General features: G+C 37.6%; 1 protein-coding gene across 1 annotated transcript in view; it reads left to right on the forward strand.

The window, feature by feature from the left end:
• LOC112413003 (dimethylaniline monooxygenase [N-oxide-forming] 5-like) overlaps positions 1-12,535 on the forward strand; it is a 28,744-nt gene extending 16,209 nt beyond the window's left edge. The window contains exons 4-7 of the mRNA XM_024764807.1: positions 1,373-1,572; positions 5,281-5,633; positions 11,252-11,324; positions 12,460-12,535. Of these exons, the coding sequence (XP_024620575.1) occupies positions 1,373-1,572; positions 5,281-5,633; positions 11,252-11,324; positions 12,460-12,535 (702 nt within the window). The remainder of the gene's footprint in view (positions 1-1,372; positions 1,573-5,280; positions 5,634-11,251; positions 11,325-12,459) is intronic.
• The last annotated feature ends 4,564 nt before the right edge of the window (positions 12,536-17,099 follow it).

Raw genomic sequence — 17,099 nt, forward strand, 5'->3', positions numbered from 1 at the left:
AGGTAAGGTGGTTGTGTCTGAGAAAGATTTGTGACCTATGTATTTTTGTCACTACTTTACACATAGAGAACTTTTTAACTGAAACTCTGAGCATTTACATTACTCATAACCTATATTTAAAAAGTTATATAGACTGCATATAAAACCATTTGATTTCTAAGACCACACAGGCTCTTTCAATTGTGACATGTAAAAGTGCTTATTTATGATAGCGGTTATGGTCACCATCAGTGAGAATATATGTATGAAGTACATAATTAGCCCTCTATAGACAGGTCACCGTTTAACATGAAATGTTAGACAAAACACCATAAAACAATGTACTTATATAGCTTACAACCTGGAAAACTATCTCCAGAGAGTTTTAAAATATAGAGAAAGTGATGCTTTTGCCAGGTAGTTGAATACCAAACTTTTATCAGCTCTGAATGTGGACTTTAGCCAGCAGATAACAGAAAAACGGACCAGCTCCCTTTGTGCTACTTGCAATCTTCAGTATTTCCCTTAAATAATCGATGAAACATTACTTAAGCACAGGCTTTGGTGTCAGACTTAGGTCGGAAATTCAGCTCTACCACTTAGTGCTATATGATCTCAGGCAAGTTATTTATCCTCTCCATTCTTCTCACCCATAAAAAGGACATAACAATACCTACCTCAAGAGGTTGTTGTATTAATTCAATAAAAATATAGATAAAGGACCTAGTACAGTGACTTATAGGTTACAATTCTCAATAAAAGGAAGTGATGCTGATGATAGGTTGGGGACTAAAGGATGTATATGCTCTACCTCCCGCCTTGGAGAAAACACATTTGGAAAGATAAAAAATAAGAATACATAATGTTAAATATCAATATAAATACGTTTTTTGTAATAATGTAAACAATGTGAAAGGCAAAATAAAGACTGAAAGTTTTGGATTAATGATGTCCAGTTGCTTTCAGCTTTACTGTTCCACGATTTTAAATGAGTTGGACAGGTGACAAGTGCTAGAGAAGTTCAGAAGATGGAGAGAAAATTATCAGCCAGAACAGTCAGTGGTATCTTCATGGAGGAGGGAGACTTGATCTGGATCTGAAAAATGAATAGGCTTTGGAGAATTAAGCTTTTCAGGGAGGCGTAATGACATTAAACAGAAATGCACTGGTAGTTCAGAGCAAGACATAGTCTTGGTCAGTGACTACACCAATATAATTGTAAGCTTAGTGTTTGACAAGAAAATGGCAGGAAATTTAAAAATAAATATATTACCAGGGAATAAAAAGCCAGACTAATGAGTCTGAACTCATCTTGAAGAAACTGGGTTCCCATTCCTTCAGAGAAATGAGTCAGAGAATGGCAAAAACAAACATTTTTTCCCCCATGCCTCAGGTTTTCCTCAGCACAAGAAGAGGGGCTTGGATCTTCAATCGTGTCGGAGACTATGGATATCCTTTTGATGTGTTGTTGACTTCTCGATTTCAATATTTTATGAAGAAGATTTGTGGTCAATCAATAGCAAATACATTTTTGGAAAAAAAGATGAACCAAAGGTTTGATCATGAAATGTTTGGCCTGAAGCCTAAACACAGGTATGTTCCCAGGCTGGGAGGTGGGCAGTAACAGCCAAGGCAAAGAATAAGGACTGTTCACATAGGCTAATAGTAGGGTTACCTCTATGTTTACATTAAGCAAGTCCACAGAATCTGAGATTAGATTTCTACCTTTCCCCCACAGAAGTCCAAGATCTACTGGTCTGTAATTTTCAGGCTGTAATTCTCCTTGGCATTAACCATTTTTATCATTCCCCGAGGTACCAGTTCTTTTTACGTGATGCCCAATAGCAACAACAAAATGGTAGTAGCGGGCAGGGCATCATTCATTCATTCATCCAACAAACTGAGCATTTGTTATGAGCCAAGCATTATACTGGCATGAGAATACCGAGAGTAAAGACCTAATAGTAATACTAATAGTAATAATAACACCCTACCTATTTGAGGACTTAATATAAGACAAGCACAGTGCTAAATGAGTTACGCGCATTATCTCATTTAATCCTCACAACAGCCCTATAGGTTGGTACTATTTTGATCTCCATTTTGCAGATATAAAAACTGACACTTAGAGAACCTAATTTGCCCAAGATCACACAAGTAATAAATGACAAACTGGAGGAATGGATGTTTCCTTTAATACTCTAAGAAGAAGACAGACAATAGAATATGATAAAGAAATGCATGGAGTCCTATGAGAGTATGAAGGATAGAAGTCCTCACACAGCCTACAAGGTAGACTGTGATAGCATTTCCAAAGGCTGATTTTAAATGCTGTTTTCCCTTCTGACTTTTATTTTATTTTTCATAAATTTATTTATTTATTTTTGGCTGCATTGGGTCTTTGTTGCTGCACGTGGGCTTTCTCTACCTGTGGTGAACAGGTGCTACTCTTTGGTATGGTACTTGGGCTTCTCGCGGTGGCTTCTCTTGCTGCAGAGCATGGGTTCTAGGTGCTCAGGCTTCAGTAGTTGTGGCATGCAGGTTCAGCAGTTGTGGCTCACGGGCTCCAGAGCGCAGGCTCAGTAGTTGTGGTGCACGTGCTTAGTTGCTCTGCAGCATATGGGATCTTCCCGGACCTGTGTCCCCTGTATTGGCAGGTGGATTCTTAACCACTGCGCCAACAGGGAGTCCAATGTTTAGGTTTACTTGCTATAGAATAGTAAGTACGATAAGCACTCATATATCCTTCACTTAGATTCGCCTATTATTCGCAGTTTACTATATTTGCTTTCTCTCTCTCCCTCTCTCTGGAGATAGATAGATCCATACATATATGGCATCTATATATACATACATATATTCATACATTTTTTTTTCTGAACCATTCGAGAGTAAGCTGCAGTCAGTAAGACATTTTACCCTACATTCTTTAGCATATATTGCCTAAGAAAAAGGGCATTCTTCTACATAAACATAATTATCACACTTAGTAAAGTTAACATTGATAAAAATACCATTACCTAATATATTGCATATTCAAATTTCCCAAACTGTTTCAATAATATTGTAGCTTTTTAAAATTTTTAGCCATGCCATGTGGCTTAAAGTGCAGAATCCTAACCATTGGGCTGCCAGGGAATTTCCTGTAGCTTTTTTATTTTTAAATCCAAGATCCTGTCAGGTATTACACCATTGCATTTAGTTGTCATATTTCTTTAATCTCTCAGTCTGAAATAAATCTCTTTTTTTGACATGGATTTTTTTTAAAGAATTGAAGCCATTTGTTTTGCAGAAAGTCTCTAAATTTGGACTTTCATAGTAGTTCTTCCTCTATTATATTTAGGTTAAACAATTTTGGTGTGAATACTCATATGTTATGTTGTGCCTTCTTGGTGGATCACATCAAGAGCTGTATGATAGCAGCTTATTGCATATTAATGATGTAAAATTCGATCACTTGGATTAGGTGGTATCTACTAGGTTTCTTTACTGTAAAGATATTTTTCCTTTGAAATTAATCAGTGGGGGTGATATTTTGAGACTGTGCCTGCCAACAACATTTCAGGAATTTATTTCACCCAATTATGGAAACTGTAGCATCCATAACTTTGGTGATCACAAAATATATTGAGGTTATATGGAATAATAGAAGAGAGTCAAACAAATAGGGTAAGGAAGTAGCATTCTAATTATAAATACAAGGTCTTGGAATAGCAAAAAATACATTATGCTCTGAGAACTGCACATAGTTTGGTTTCGCTGGACTACAGGCAAAGATGAAGAGTGACTGAGTACATCTCCTGGTTCACTGGGCAGATATATGAAAATATTTGTATGCTCTGCTAAATAAAAAGTTTAGAATGAAGACAGCCCAGAGCCACTGAAAGATTCTAAGCAGGTGAGTCACATAATAATAAATACATTGTGGAACAATCACTCCAAAAATGATGTAGAAGATAGATTGAAAGGGGATGGAGCAGGAAGCCCTAGAGACAGCTGTAATGGCCCAGGTGAAACACCATAAGTAAAACTATTCTGGGGGTGTTAAGAGGAGAAAGTGTGGCCTTGGTGACCAGATGTAAGACTCACAGTTATGTGGCTTGGGCCACAAAATGTGGATGGTGGTACTGTTAGTGAACAGGAGTAAGTCTGGAGAGAAAGATGAAATGATGAGGTTGGAATGAGAACAGAATCTGTACCTAAAGGTTTGCATCAAAGAATTACTAAATGCAGCAAACCAGTAATACTGTATAAACATATCTTGTTCCTAAGGAGAGGCCAGCTCTGTCTGAACATCATGGGCTGAGGATTCCCAGAGTTGTTAACACAGGATCCAAGGATTCGCACTGCTTTTAGAAAGGTCCAAGATTCTGCACCTTATCCTATGTTATTTCGAGGAAACACTACTTACCATGCCTAGAGTATCTCAAGGGAATTCATAAAAAAGCATTTGATATAAATCCTAAAATCCTAGGCTGTGTGACCTTAAGCAAGCCACTTAACTTCTTTAGGCCTCAGTTTCCTCCTCTATAGGACCTGGATAATGAAAACTGTCCTGCCTCCTTCGTTGGGTTTGCGTGAGACTCAAATACGTTAATGTATGTAAAAACAGTTTATAACTGTAAGTCACTATACACATGCAATTTATTATACCTTTTGGAAAATGATGGTCCAAGCCTGGCTCTTGGGCCTTTGAAGAGGAAGAGACTCAACAGAATGCTGATAGTCCAGTTCTGCAGATTTCTTGATATATGGATAGAAGCTACTAGACTGTGGACTTATCATATCACTGAGAGCATTATTAGTCCTTGAGAAACCATGCACGTACTCTTCAAATAAAACAATCCTTCCCTCACTTCTCCAACAGCTTCTCTTTCAATGCCATCCAGGCTCAAACTTTTTTTCTTTTTTTCCGGTACGCGGGCCTCTCACTGTTGTGGCCTCTCCCGTTGCAGAGCACAGGCTCTGGACACGCAGGCCCAGCGGCCATGGCTCACGGGCCCAGCCGCTCCGCGGCATGTGGGATCTTCCCAGACTGGGCCACAAACCCGTGTGCCCTGCATCGGCAGGCGGACTCTCAACCACTGCGCCATCAGGGAAGCCCCAGGGTCCAACTTGTACTCTGAGATCCTTACCTTTATCAAGCTGGTATACATTAGACCTTTCCCAAACTTCATGAATAAAGGGACACTATTGGCAAATTGATTAACCACCTCAATCAAAATAGAATTTTATTTACATGGCAATGATCTCTCTCTCTCATGATCTCTCTCATTTTTCCTTCTTTATCATCTTTCACAGAGCTCTGAGTCAGCAACCAACCATAAATGATGATCTGCCAAACTGTATAATTTCTGGCTTGGTGAAGGTGAAAACAAATGTGAAGGAATTCACAGAGACAGCGGCCATATTTGAGGATGGCTCCAGAGAGGATGACATTGATGCTGTTATCTTTGCTACAGGCTATAGCTTTGCCTTTCCTTTTGTTGAAGATTCTGTCAAAGTAGTCAAAAACAAGATATCCCTGTATAAAAAGGTCTTCCCTCCTAACCTAGAAAAGCCAACTCTTGCAATCATAGGCTTGATCCAGCCCTTGGGTGCCATTATGCCCATTTCAGAGCTCCAAGGACGCTGGGTCACTCAAGTATTTAAAGGTAAGTGACCATGCAAGATGACTACCAAATTACTTAGTGGTTTGTTTAATTATGTTTATGTTCTTGCTTATAAATAGCTGAGACAGCATGTATGATTGTAACAGTGCCTGGCACAAAATTAGTGCTCAAAAATTAATTTTTGAGGGAATATAAAGTAGTAACTTACAATCATGGACATATAGCAGAATCTCCTAGGAAGTTTCCCCAAAAGAGACATGTTTTTCCTGATGGTGTTTATTTAATAAGTCTGTGTGGGACTGACATAAGATTGCTGAGAAAATGTTCCCCAGGTGATTCCAATATGCACTCCAGATTAAAATCCACTCATCTAGATTTTAGACAACTGATACATATTTGTGAAGCAAAAGAATTTAATCTTCTTTCATTATACTTAGAGAAAGTCACATATAGAAGTGCTGTGATTTCATTTCAGACAAAAATTAAGAGCTGGTTAAAGACTAGTCCAGAATGAAGAAGATTCAGCCACTCAAAGTCTTACTTTCTGCTCTTTATGTTCCCTCTTTCAGAAAGTTTTGGCTAGGAAAACACGAGAAAAAACTTTGGGGTTTGGGATAGCAGGCTCAATATGAATCAGCAGAATGATGTGGCTTCCAAAAGACTTAACTATATTTGGCATCATTAAAAACTATAATGTGCTGGAATTTACAACTGTTCTTCCCTGAACTGGTGAGACCACACCCACAGACATTTTAAAAGTGAAACTGGAGTACATTAAAAGGGGAGAGACAAGAGTGGTTAAGGGGTTTGAAAATGTGCCATTTGAAGTACAACTAAAGGAGCTGGAGAGGTTTGGCCTGGAGAGGATAAGATTTAGGGGAGATATGAAAGTTCCCCTCAGATACCTGAAGAGATGCCCCATGGCAGAAGGTTTTATATATTTGCTTAGTAACACTTCAAAGCGTTGAACCAGAACCAAGGAGTGAAATTTTGAGGGTTTGCACAATATTAGCTTAACATTAAAAATAAACTTTGGTCAGGCCAATAGGAAGTAGATTCAAGCCTCAGAATAGGGAGAAATCAAATGACTTTTAAGGTTCCTTCTAACAAAGAAGTTCTTTGTACCATTACTAATGTTTAATTAAAACTATTCAAAGTTCTTATTGAGGGACTTCCCTGGTGGTCCAGTGGCTAAGACTCCACATCCCCAATGCAGGGGGCCTGGGTTTGATCCCTGGTCAGGGAACTAGATCCCACATGCCGCAACTAAAGATCCAGCATGCTGCAAAGAGGATCCTGCGTGCCACATCTAAGACCTGGCACAGCCAAGTAAATAAATAAATATGTTTTAAAAGAGTTATTATTGAAATTACAGATTCTTCTTCCCTCGTGAAGATCCTCATGGTAGCAGAGAAAAAAGAAGCAATGATGTTAGAGTTGATAGATAAAAATTTTTTCCAAATTTCCCCAAAGTTCTTTCATTTCTTTTTTTTTTTTTAATTTTTTGGCTGTGCCCTGGGGCATGTGGGAGTCATAGTTCCCCAACTAGGGATCGAACCCATGCCCCCTGCAGTGGAAGCATGGAGTCTTAACCACTGGACTGCCAGAGAAGTCCCAAAGTTCTTTCATTTCTTAATTCCTTTTAATTCTATCCAGTAGATCATGTACTCCTTGAGCACTGGACCAGCAATCCAATGCAAGTAACCCGTTAAGTTGGCTTAATTCCAGTCATATAAAGTGAATCTTTTAACTGGGTCAATTATGTAAGAGGAAAAAGTTGCATTAAAATAGGCCACAGCATCTTGTATACTTTGAACAACTGAGACTCTTTTCCAGGACCAAGTGAACCATTGAGAGGATTAGGGAAAATGAGTATTTGGAAGATTCTGCATTATGGCTATGGGATTAGGGGATCTTAGGGGAAATGCACAAAAAGCCCAGTTTCCTCTGCTAGCAAATCTTAGTGCTAATCCCTCTAGCTTTCTTCTAACACTTGGAAGGAAGGAATCATCAGAGAATCCCTATAACTTTATCAAGTTTCCAAAAGGAACCCTGAGGTTTTTGTTCTACTCTCTGCTTACCAAATCCTTGCTTTCTCATCTCTGAATTCTGCTTTCACTGTGCCAATTTTAAGACCTTAGAATCAGCTAGTTTCTCCCATTCTTTCAAACCTGCCCAACTCTGCCTGTCTTCTTCCCTGGCCTGTCCTTTACCACCAAGCCACATTTCCCTTCTTCCTTTGTTCTCTAGAATTACTATTCTCTTGTCAATAAAATATTCCACGCTTTTATAGAACACTGAACCCACTTGCTTACCTTGACAGAAATCTAGTATTCTTTTGTCTCATTTGTAGCCCTCTCAAGAGCCCTTGCAAGTGTTCCACTTTCATTTAGTAACTTTCTTCCCTTGAAAACCATATGAAATGATACCAATTCTCTGGATCACAAGGAAGCATTATGTCATAGCATGGCATTCAAGTTCCTCCACAAATTGGATACAGGCTGCTTTCTCAGGCCCATCTTTTGCAGCTCTTTACCATCCATCCTACAATCTTCTAGATGCACTGAATGACTTACCCACTATGCAGCAAACACAGCAGGTACTCTTGTACCTTATGTCTTTGCTTCTGTTGCTCTCTCTGCCTGGTATGCCTCCCCTTTACTCGTTATTTGTGTGGAAAAAGCCTGTTTATTTCCTCCCTCTCTGTAGTATATTGAAAGCTCTTTAAATAAAAGAATCATGTTTACTTGCCTTTGTCTTCCAAGTCTAGACCAGTGCCTAGCACATGGGAGGTAGCTAATACATCTCTATTCAGTGACTGCAAGTTTAGTTTTGGACGTTTTCTAAACTCTATAGTAGAAAGTTCTTATCTGAGGATCTCAGCTTATGAACTATCTTCTCAATTTCCAGTCATGGTAAAAGGCTGGACTGGACTGAAAGAGCAGAATGGCAGCCACACCTCCTTTCTCTTGTAACATAGTCTTTACATTTAAAGTGCAGGGACTAGTGAGGACTACATAAATACAATCTGACTTAGGCCTGAGAGCCGACTGAAAGACTTAGTTCCACAGAGTTACAATTCAGGCTCACCCCGTTTGAACCTTGTCTTTGAACCCTTAGGAAATCTCTGAACTTCAGTTCCACACTGTTCTTCAACAACATTCGTCAGCTAACATTTACTGGCCTCTTAGTGTATGCCAGACCCTCTGCTAGGTGCTGGAGATGCAAATATGACCAAACAGAAAATTCCTATCTTTACGGAACTCAGAGTCAAGCAAGGGAGACAAGTAAACAGACATTTAATGTGTTCATTCATTCAGCAGGTATTTACTATATCCTAAACAAGTGTCCAATAACAATGTAGAGGAGCTGGCTATGGGAGCAGAAAGGAATAAATACCCAATTCTCCCTACAACTGCAAATACACTGTAAAAAAGAAGAGTTTACTAAAAGGACAAGACCATCTTGACCATCTTGACCAGAGAAGAAAACAATTAGTAATATTTATGCAAAGTTAGAGAAAATGACAAAATAAACCAAGTCCTGAGAACTACAAGGAGTTCAGAATTCTGGAGAATAAAGTATTACAGGAATTAAAGAAAATGAAGCTGGAGATATTTATAGAGGCAAAACCAAGAAAATTCCTTAGGTGCCATGCAAGAAGTTTACATTCAATGTAGGCAATAGAGAACAATTGAAGGATTAACTGGCAGAGGCAGAGTCAAATCAGATTTGCAATTCAGAAGATGTGTTAGAGGGAAATGAAATGGGAAATAGGTCAGTTGCGAGCCTGTGACAAAAGTCCAAGAAAGGCGTAATGAGGGCTTTAAACTAAGGTAAAGGAATACAAGGAGACAAATTTGAATGAAATTTCATTGGTGAATTTGAAAAGATTTGGATGGAATGTATGTTGGAGATGAAAGCGAGAAAAAGAATCTGCTCAGGGCTGTGGCCATTGATGTAAACTGGTAATATAAGAGGAGGAGCAAGATAGGAAGGAGGGAAATACATATGGTAAAAATGACATGTGCCTGAATGAGGAAACACTGCAACAACAGTATCAATGAATTAAGAACTGCACCACCAGATACAGTACACATCTTTATATATTCCTATCTATTTACCTATCTAATTTATAGTGATTTTTTCTTTGGTTGGGTTTTTGTTTTGTTTTGTTTTTTGGATGAATTGGCTGTGTCACAGGCAAGAAATGACCTCCTCCTCCATAATGTTTCTACTTAAGAGAAGTAAAAATTACGGTGGTTCTACAAGAAATAATTTGGAAATCAACTCTCAAACTGTGTTTCATGAGCATCTTAAGACCTGTGATTAACTTCAAATGAAGCATTTCAGTGATTCCTCATTGACTTATGAACATACGTAATAATTCCCAAGGCTAAAATGAAAAGAACACATGGCAAAACACAAAAGGTTATTTCTTGAGTGTTGAATTTGTCTCATGTTTTAAGAGGGACACACCAGGATAGTTACTAGAGTGTGCCCAGAGAAGGGTAACCAATGTGGCAGAAAATGTGAAACCTGTTATATGGGGAACTGTTAAGGCTTTAAGGATGATAATGAGAAGACTTAAAGAAGTTATGACGGTTGTTCTCAAATGGTTCAAACGCTGTCATTTGTTAATACTAGACTCCTTGGCCCTAGAAGGCAGAGCTAAGTCCACTGGTGCCAGTTGCATGGAGCCAGGTTCTGGGGTCAATGAAAAGAATAATGTTCCAGCAAGTAGAGCAGCCAAACAATTAAATCATCTCCTCAGGTGATGAGATCCCCATCACCAGAGATATTTAAGGAGGAATGAGATAACCCCTTGAGAGTATTTGTAGAGAGAAGGATTGTATTAGGTAAGATATATTCCCATTCTAAAATTACACATTCCAGAATTTTGTGGAATAACACTTTAGAGTTGGGTGTGGCTAAAGTTTTCTACATAGCATAGTGCCTGTAAATCCAGGCATAAAGCTAATCATTTAAATTGAGAGTTGTCTATGTCAACTTAAATACTATTCTACCTTTGTCTAGCCATGTCCTTGGTGTTAAATTCCTGCTACTGGAACTGTTCATTGGTGCTTAAATTTATCTGTTAAGATTGGGTATTATGAGTTGCCCTTGACCTTACCCCTCACTCTCAGTAAATAAAAATTTTAGAAGGTAAGGCTTATCTTCCATGGAACTGTAGGCATACAACAGGACTGAGAGTTTACTTTTACTTCCTTCTCCCTGTGGTATAAAGCCTCTTTGTTATTAAGAGTACAAGTATAGGTGTGTTTCCCATATTCCCCCCGCCCTTTTACTTTGTACCTCATTTTCCGTATACTTTTAAGGCCATTTATCATTTCCTCATGTCCATATTTCATTTCCCAATTGAAAGACTATGTTAGGGAGGAGGCAGGTATTGGTTGGAAAGCAGATTAGGAGAAATATCTTCCAAAGACAAAGCAGAAAAGAGTAAACTACTGAGGTTAATATGATTATATTCTGGTGGTGGTAGGGTAAGGTGATCAAGCGAAGGTGTAACCTCCTTGGTACAGACAACTAGCCTGTATTCCTTTGAATTCTCCATCAAATGGTAATTGTTAATAGGGTTGGTGTTCATACTGAGGTAATTTTAATTTTACACTTAAAATTTTGATTTTTCTCTTTAGGGATAAAGACATTGCCCTCACAAAATGAAATGATAAAAGAAATAGCTAAGGCTCGAGAGGATATGGCCAAAAGGTAAGAATTCTCCTAGGAAGATAGGTGGTTATTTTTTCCCACTTCTTTCTTAATAAGAGCAATGTTGTACTGTATTTATTGTCCTCGTGTCTGTTTAAGGATTTAGAGTATATTTTGAAGGAAAAGGAAATCATAGTTTGTGACAATAGAATAGAGAAATACCACCAAGGGGTTTGAATATGGATGGGAAAGGAGAGAAAAGCTTAAGAAAAGTCTATGTTTAGGGCCTAAAAGAAAAGTCAAGTAGGAAAAAGCACATGGAGAGAAAACCAGGCATATTATTTTGGCAAGGATTACTTGAAGGGCTATTAGAGCTGCCAGAGAAAGGAAAGGCAGTGATGAATTTATGAGAGGTAGATATAGTTAAATTACAAATCTGCAGAGGCCACTTTGCTGGCTGTCATGTGACAACATACTCAGGTCACAGTGGCTTTTGGTATGAGTAATCTATAGGATCTGGGAAGGTGGTACCACCAGCCAGTATTTTAGTGCTTGGGTGGACACATTTAGCAATCTGAATTTCAGAACTTGTGCTTATTCACTTGGTGATCTTTATTTGAACAAAGTTGATGTTGATGATGTTCCTAAATTTTTGTGGAAAAGTCAGAGGCACAATCATCCCATGCCCAAAGACATGGTTTTCTTCAATTGATTATACCAGCATAACTCTCCCTTCTGCAAGGAGGAGAAAGAACTTTTTTATTTAACCCTGATACCCTTTCTAGGTGCTTTCCTATTTTCCTCCTTCCTTTCACTGCCAAACTTCTACAATATATAATCTACATTATATATATTGACTTGTAATTCTTTCCTCTTTGTTCTCAGCTTATCTATTTCTTCCACATCCTTCAAGGACTTATCATAGCTCGATTTTAACTACCCTCTTCTACATTTCTATTTAGGAGTCTAATACCACATGATTTACCAAAAGTCTTACATTCTTCTCTGTTTCATGTGTATCTATCTTATCTAGTCCAGTGGACTATAAGGCCCTTAAGGATAGAGACAGTGTCTTTCTTCACTATTTTCTACAGCTCCTAGCTCAATATTGAGCCAAGAGCAGATAGGAAGCATTGATTAATTGATGGAGTGACTGAATTGTTAATAAGCATGGCTTCTGTCTTCTCTGCTTCAGGTATGTGGACAGTCAACGCCATACCATTCAGGGAGACTATATAGATACCATGGATGAGCTTGCTGATAGTCCTTAGTAGAGTTCCTGACATGTGGTAGGTGCTTTCTTTTTTTTTTTGACATGTTTATTGGAGTATAAATGCTTTACAATATTGTGTTAATTTCTGCTGTACGACAAAGTGAGTCAGCTATATGTATACATATATCCCCATATCCCCTCCCTCTTCAGCTTCCCTCCCACCCTCCCTATCCCATTCCTCTAGGTCATCACAAAGCATTGAGCTGATCCCCCTGTGCTATGCAGCAGCTTCCCACTAGCCATCCATTTTACATTTGGTAGTGTATATACGTCAATGCTACTCTCTCACTTCATCCCAGCTTCCTCTTCCCTGCTGTGTCCTCAAGTCCATTCTCTAAGTCTGCATCTTTATTCCTGCCCTGCCCCTAGGTTCATCTGTACCGCTTTTTTAAATCGCATATATATGCATTAGCATACAGTATTTGTTTTTCTCTTTCTGACTTACTTCACTCTGTATGACAGATTCTAGGTCCATGCACCTCAGTACAAATAACTCAATTTCATTCCCTTTTATGGCTGAGTAATATTCCAATATATATACATGTACCACATCTTCTTTATCCATTCATCTGTTAATGGACACTTAGGTTGGTTCCATGTCCTGGCTATTGCAAATAGTGCTGCAATGAACATTGTGGTACATGACTCTTTTTGAATTACGGTTTTCTCAGGGTATATGTCCAGTAGTGGGATTGCTGGGTCATATGGTAGCTCTATCTGTAGTTTTTTTAAGGAACCTCCATACTGTTCTCAATAGTGGATCTATCAATTTACATTCCCACCAACAGTGCAAGAGGGTTCCCTTTTCTCCACACCCTCTCCAGCATTTATTGTTAATAGATTTTTTGCTGATGGCCATTCTGACCAGTGTGAGGTGATACCTCATTTTGGTTTTGATTTGCATTTCTCTAATTATTAGTAACATTGAGCATATTTTCATGTATTTGTTAGCTATCTGTATGTCTTCTTTGGAGAAATATCTATCTGGGTCTTCTGCCCATTTTTGGATTCGGTTGTTTGTTTTTATGATATTGAGCTGCATGAGCTGATTGTATATTTTGGAGATTAATCCTTTGTCAGTTGCTTCGTTTGCAAATATTTTCTCCCATTCTGAGGTTGTCTTTTCATCTTGTTTACGGTTTTCTTTGCTGTGCAAAAGCTTTTAAGTTTCATTAGGTCCCATTTGTTTATTTTTGTTTTTATTTCCCTTATTCTAGGAGGTGGGTCAAAAAGGATCTTGCTGTGATTTATGTCAGAGTGTTCTCCCTATGTTTTCCTCTATGCATTTTATAGTGTCTGGCCTTACATTTAGGTCTTTAATTCATTTTCAGTTTATTTTTGTATCTGGAGTTAGGGTGTGTTCTAATTTCATTCTTTTACATGTAGCTGTCCAGTTTTCCCAGCACCCCTTATTGAAGAGGCTGTGTTTTCTCCATTGTATATTCTTGTCTCCTTTATCAAAGACAAGGTGACCCTATGTGCATGGGTCTATCTCTGGGCTTTCTATCCTGTTCTATTGATCTATATTTCTGTTTTGGTGCCAGTACCATACTATCTTGATTACTGTAGCTTTGTAGTATAGTCTGAAGTCAGGGAGCCTGATTCCTCCAGGTCCGTTTTTCTTTCTCAAGATTGCTTTGGCTATTTGGGTTATTTTGTGTTTCCATACAAAATTGTGGAATTTTTTGTTCTAGTTCTATGAAAAATGCCACTGGTAATTTGATAAGGATTGCATTGAATCTGTAGATTGCTTTGGGTAGTATAGTCATTTTCACAATATTGATTCTTCCAATCCAGGAGCATGGTATACCTCTCCATCTGTTTATGTTATCTTTGATTTCTTTCATCAGTGTTTTATAGTTTTCTGAGTACAGGACTTTTGCCTCCTGAGGTAGGTTTATTCCTGGTATTTTATTTTTTTTGCTGCGATGGTAAATCAGATTGTTTCCTCAATTTCTCTTTCTGATCTTTTGTTGTTAGTGTATAGGAGTGTAAGAGATTTCTGTGCATTAATTTTGTATCCTGCAACCTTACCAAATTCATTGATTAGCTCTTGTAGTTTTCAGGTGACATCCTTAGAATTTTCTATATATAGTATCATGTCATCAGCAAACAGTCACAGTTTTACTTCTTTTCCAATTTGTATGCCTTTTATTTCTTTTTCTTCTCTGATTGCTGTGGCTAGGACTCCCAATACTATGTTGAATAATAGTGGCAAGAGTGGACTTCCTTGTCTTGTTCCTGATCTTAGAGGAAATGCTTTCAGTTTTTCACCATTGAGAATGATGTCTTCTGTGGGTTTGTCATATATGGCCTTTATTATGTTGAGGTAGGTTCCCTCCATGCCCACTTTCTGGAGTTTTTATCATAAATGGGTGTTGAATTCTGCCAAAAGCTTTTTCTGCGTTTATTGAGATAATCATATGGTTTTTATTCCTTAATTTGTTAATATGGTGTATCACATTGATTGTTTTGTGTATATTGAAGAATCCTTACATCCCTGGGATAAATCCCACTTGATCATGGTGTATGATTCTTTTAATGTGCTGTTGGATTCTGTTTGTTAATATTTTGTTGAGGATTTTTGCATCTATGTTCATCAGTGATATTGGTCTCTAATTTTCTTTTTTTGTGATATGTTTGTTTGGTTTTGGTATCAGGGTGATGGCGGCCCTCATAGAATAATTTGGGAGTGTTCCTCCCTCCACAATTTTTTGGAAGAGTTTGAAAAGGATAGGTGTTAACTCTTCTCTAAGTGTTTTAGAGAATTCGCCTGTGAAGCCATCTGTTCCTAGACTTTTGTTTGTTGGAATATTTTTAATTACAGTTTCAATTTCATAACCTGTATTTTGTCTGTTTATGTTTTCTTATTCTTCCTGGTTCAATCTTGGGAAGTTGTACTTTTCCAGGAATTTGTCCATTTCTTCCAGGTTGTCCATTTTATTGGCATAGAGTTGCTTGTAGTAGTCTCTTATAATCTTTTATATTTCTGTGGTGTCAGTTGTAATCTCTCCCTTTTCATTTCTAATTTTATTGATTTGAGTCCTCTCCCTTTTTTTCTTGATAAGTCTGGCTAAAGGTTTAACAGTTTTGTTTATCTTCTCAAAGAACCAGTTTTTAGTTTTATTGATCTTTGCTATTGTTTTCTTTGTTTCTATTTCATTTATTTTTGCTCTGATCTTATGATTTCTTTCCTTCTGCTAATTTTGGGTTTTCTTTGTTCTTTTTCTAGTTGCTTTAGGTGTAAGGTTAGATTGTTTATTTGAGATTTTTCTTGTTTCTTGAGGTGAGCTTGAATTGCTATGAACTTCCCTCTTACAACTGCTTAAGCTGTGTCCCATAGGTTTTGGATCATTGTGTTTTCGTTGTCATTTGTTTCTAAGTATTTTTTTATTTCTTCTTTGATTTCTTCATTGATCTCTTGGTTATTTAGCAGCACACTGTTTAGCCTCCATGTATTTGTGTTTTACTGTTCTTTTTCCTGTAATTGATTTCTAATCTCATAGCATTGTGGTCAGAAAACATGCTTGATATGATCTCAATTTTCTTAAATTTTCCAAGGCTTGATTAGTGATCTATTCTGGAGATCATTCCATGTGCACCTCAGAAGAAAGTGTATTTTTCCACTTTCAGGTGGAATGTCCTAAAAATATCAATTAGGTCTCTTTGGTCTATTGTGTCTTTTAAAACTTGTGTTTCCTTATTTATTTTCTCTCTGGATGATCTGCCTATTGGTGTAAGTGGGTGTTAAAATCCCCCACTACTATTGTGTTACTGTTGATTTCCCTTTATGGCTGTTAATATTTGCCTTATGTATTGAGGTACTCCTATGTTGGGTGCATAAATATTTATAGTTGTTACATTTTTTTCTTGGATTGATCCCTTGATCATGATGTAGTATCCTTCCTTATCTCTTGTAACAGTCTTTATTTTAAAACTATTTTATCTTATATAAGTATTGCTACTCCAGCTTTCTTTTGATTTCCATTGGCATGCAATATATTTTTCCATCCCCTCACTTTCAGTCTATATGTGTCCCTAGATCTGAAGTGGGTTTCTTGTAGACAGCATATATAAGGGTCTTGTTTTTGTATCCATTCAGCCAGTCTGTCTTTTGGTTGGAGCACTTAATCTATTTACATCCAGGGTTATTATCAATACGTATGTTCCTATTACCATTTTCTTAATTGATTTGGGTTTGTTTTTGTGGGTCTTTTTCTTCTCCAGTGTCTCCGCTTAGAGAAGTTCCTTTAGCATTTTGTTGTAAAGGTGGTTTGATGGTGCTGAATTCCCTTAGCTTTTGCTTGTCTGTAAAGCTTTTGATTTCTCTGTCATATCTGAATGAGATCCTTGCCAGGTAGACTAATCTTGGTTGTCAGTTTTTCTCTTTCATCACTTTAAATATGTCCTACCACTCCCTTTTGGCTTGCAGAGTTTCTGCTGAAAGATCATCTGTTAATCTTATGGGGATTCCTTTGTATGTTATTTGTTGATTTTCCCATGTTGCTTTTAATATTTTTTCTTTGTATTTAATTTTTAATAGTTTGATTAATATGTGTGTC

This window comes from Neophocaena asiaeorientalis, unplaced genomic scaffold (genome assembly GCF_003031525.2).
Source record: "Neophocaena asiaeorientalis asiaeorientalis breed wild unplaced genomic scaffold, Neophocaena_asiaeorientalis_V1.1 scaffold62, whole genome shotgun sequence".
Lineage (NCBI taxonomy): Eukaryota > Metazoa > Chordata > Mammalia > Artiodactyla > Phocoenidae > Neophocaena > Neophocaena asiaeorientalis.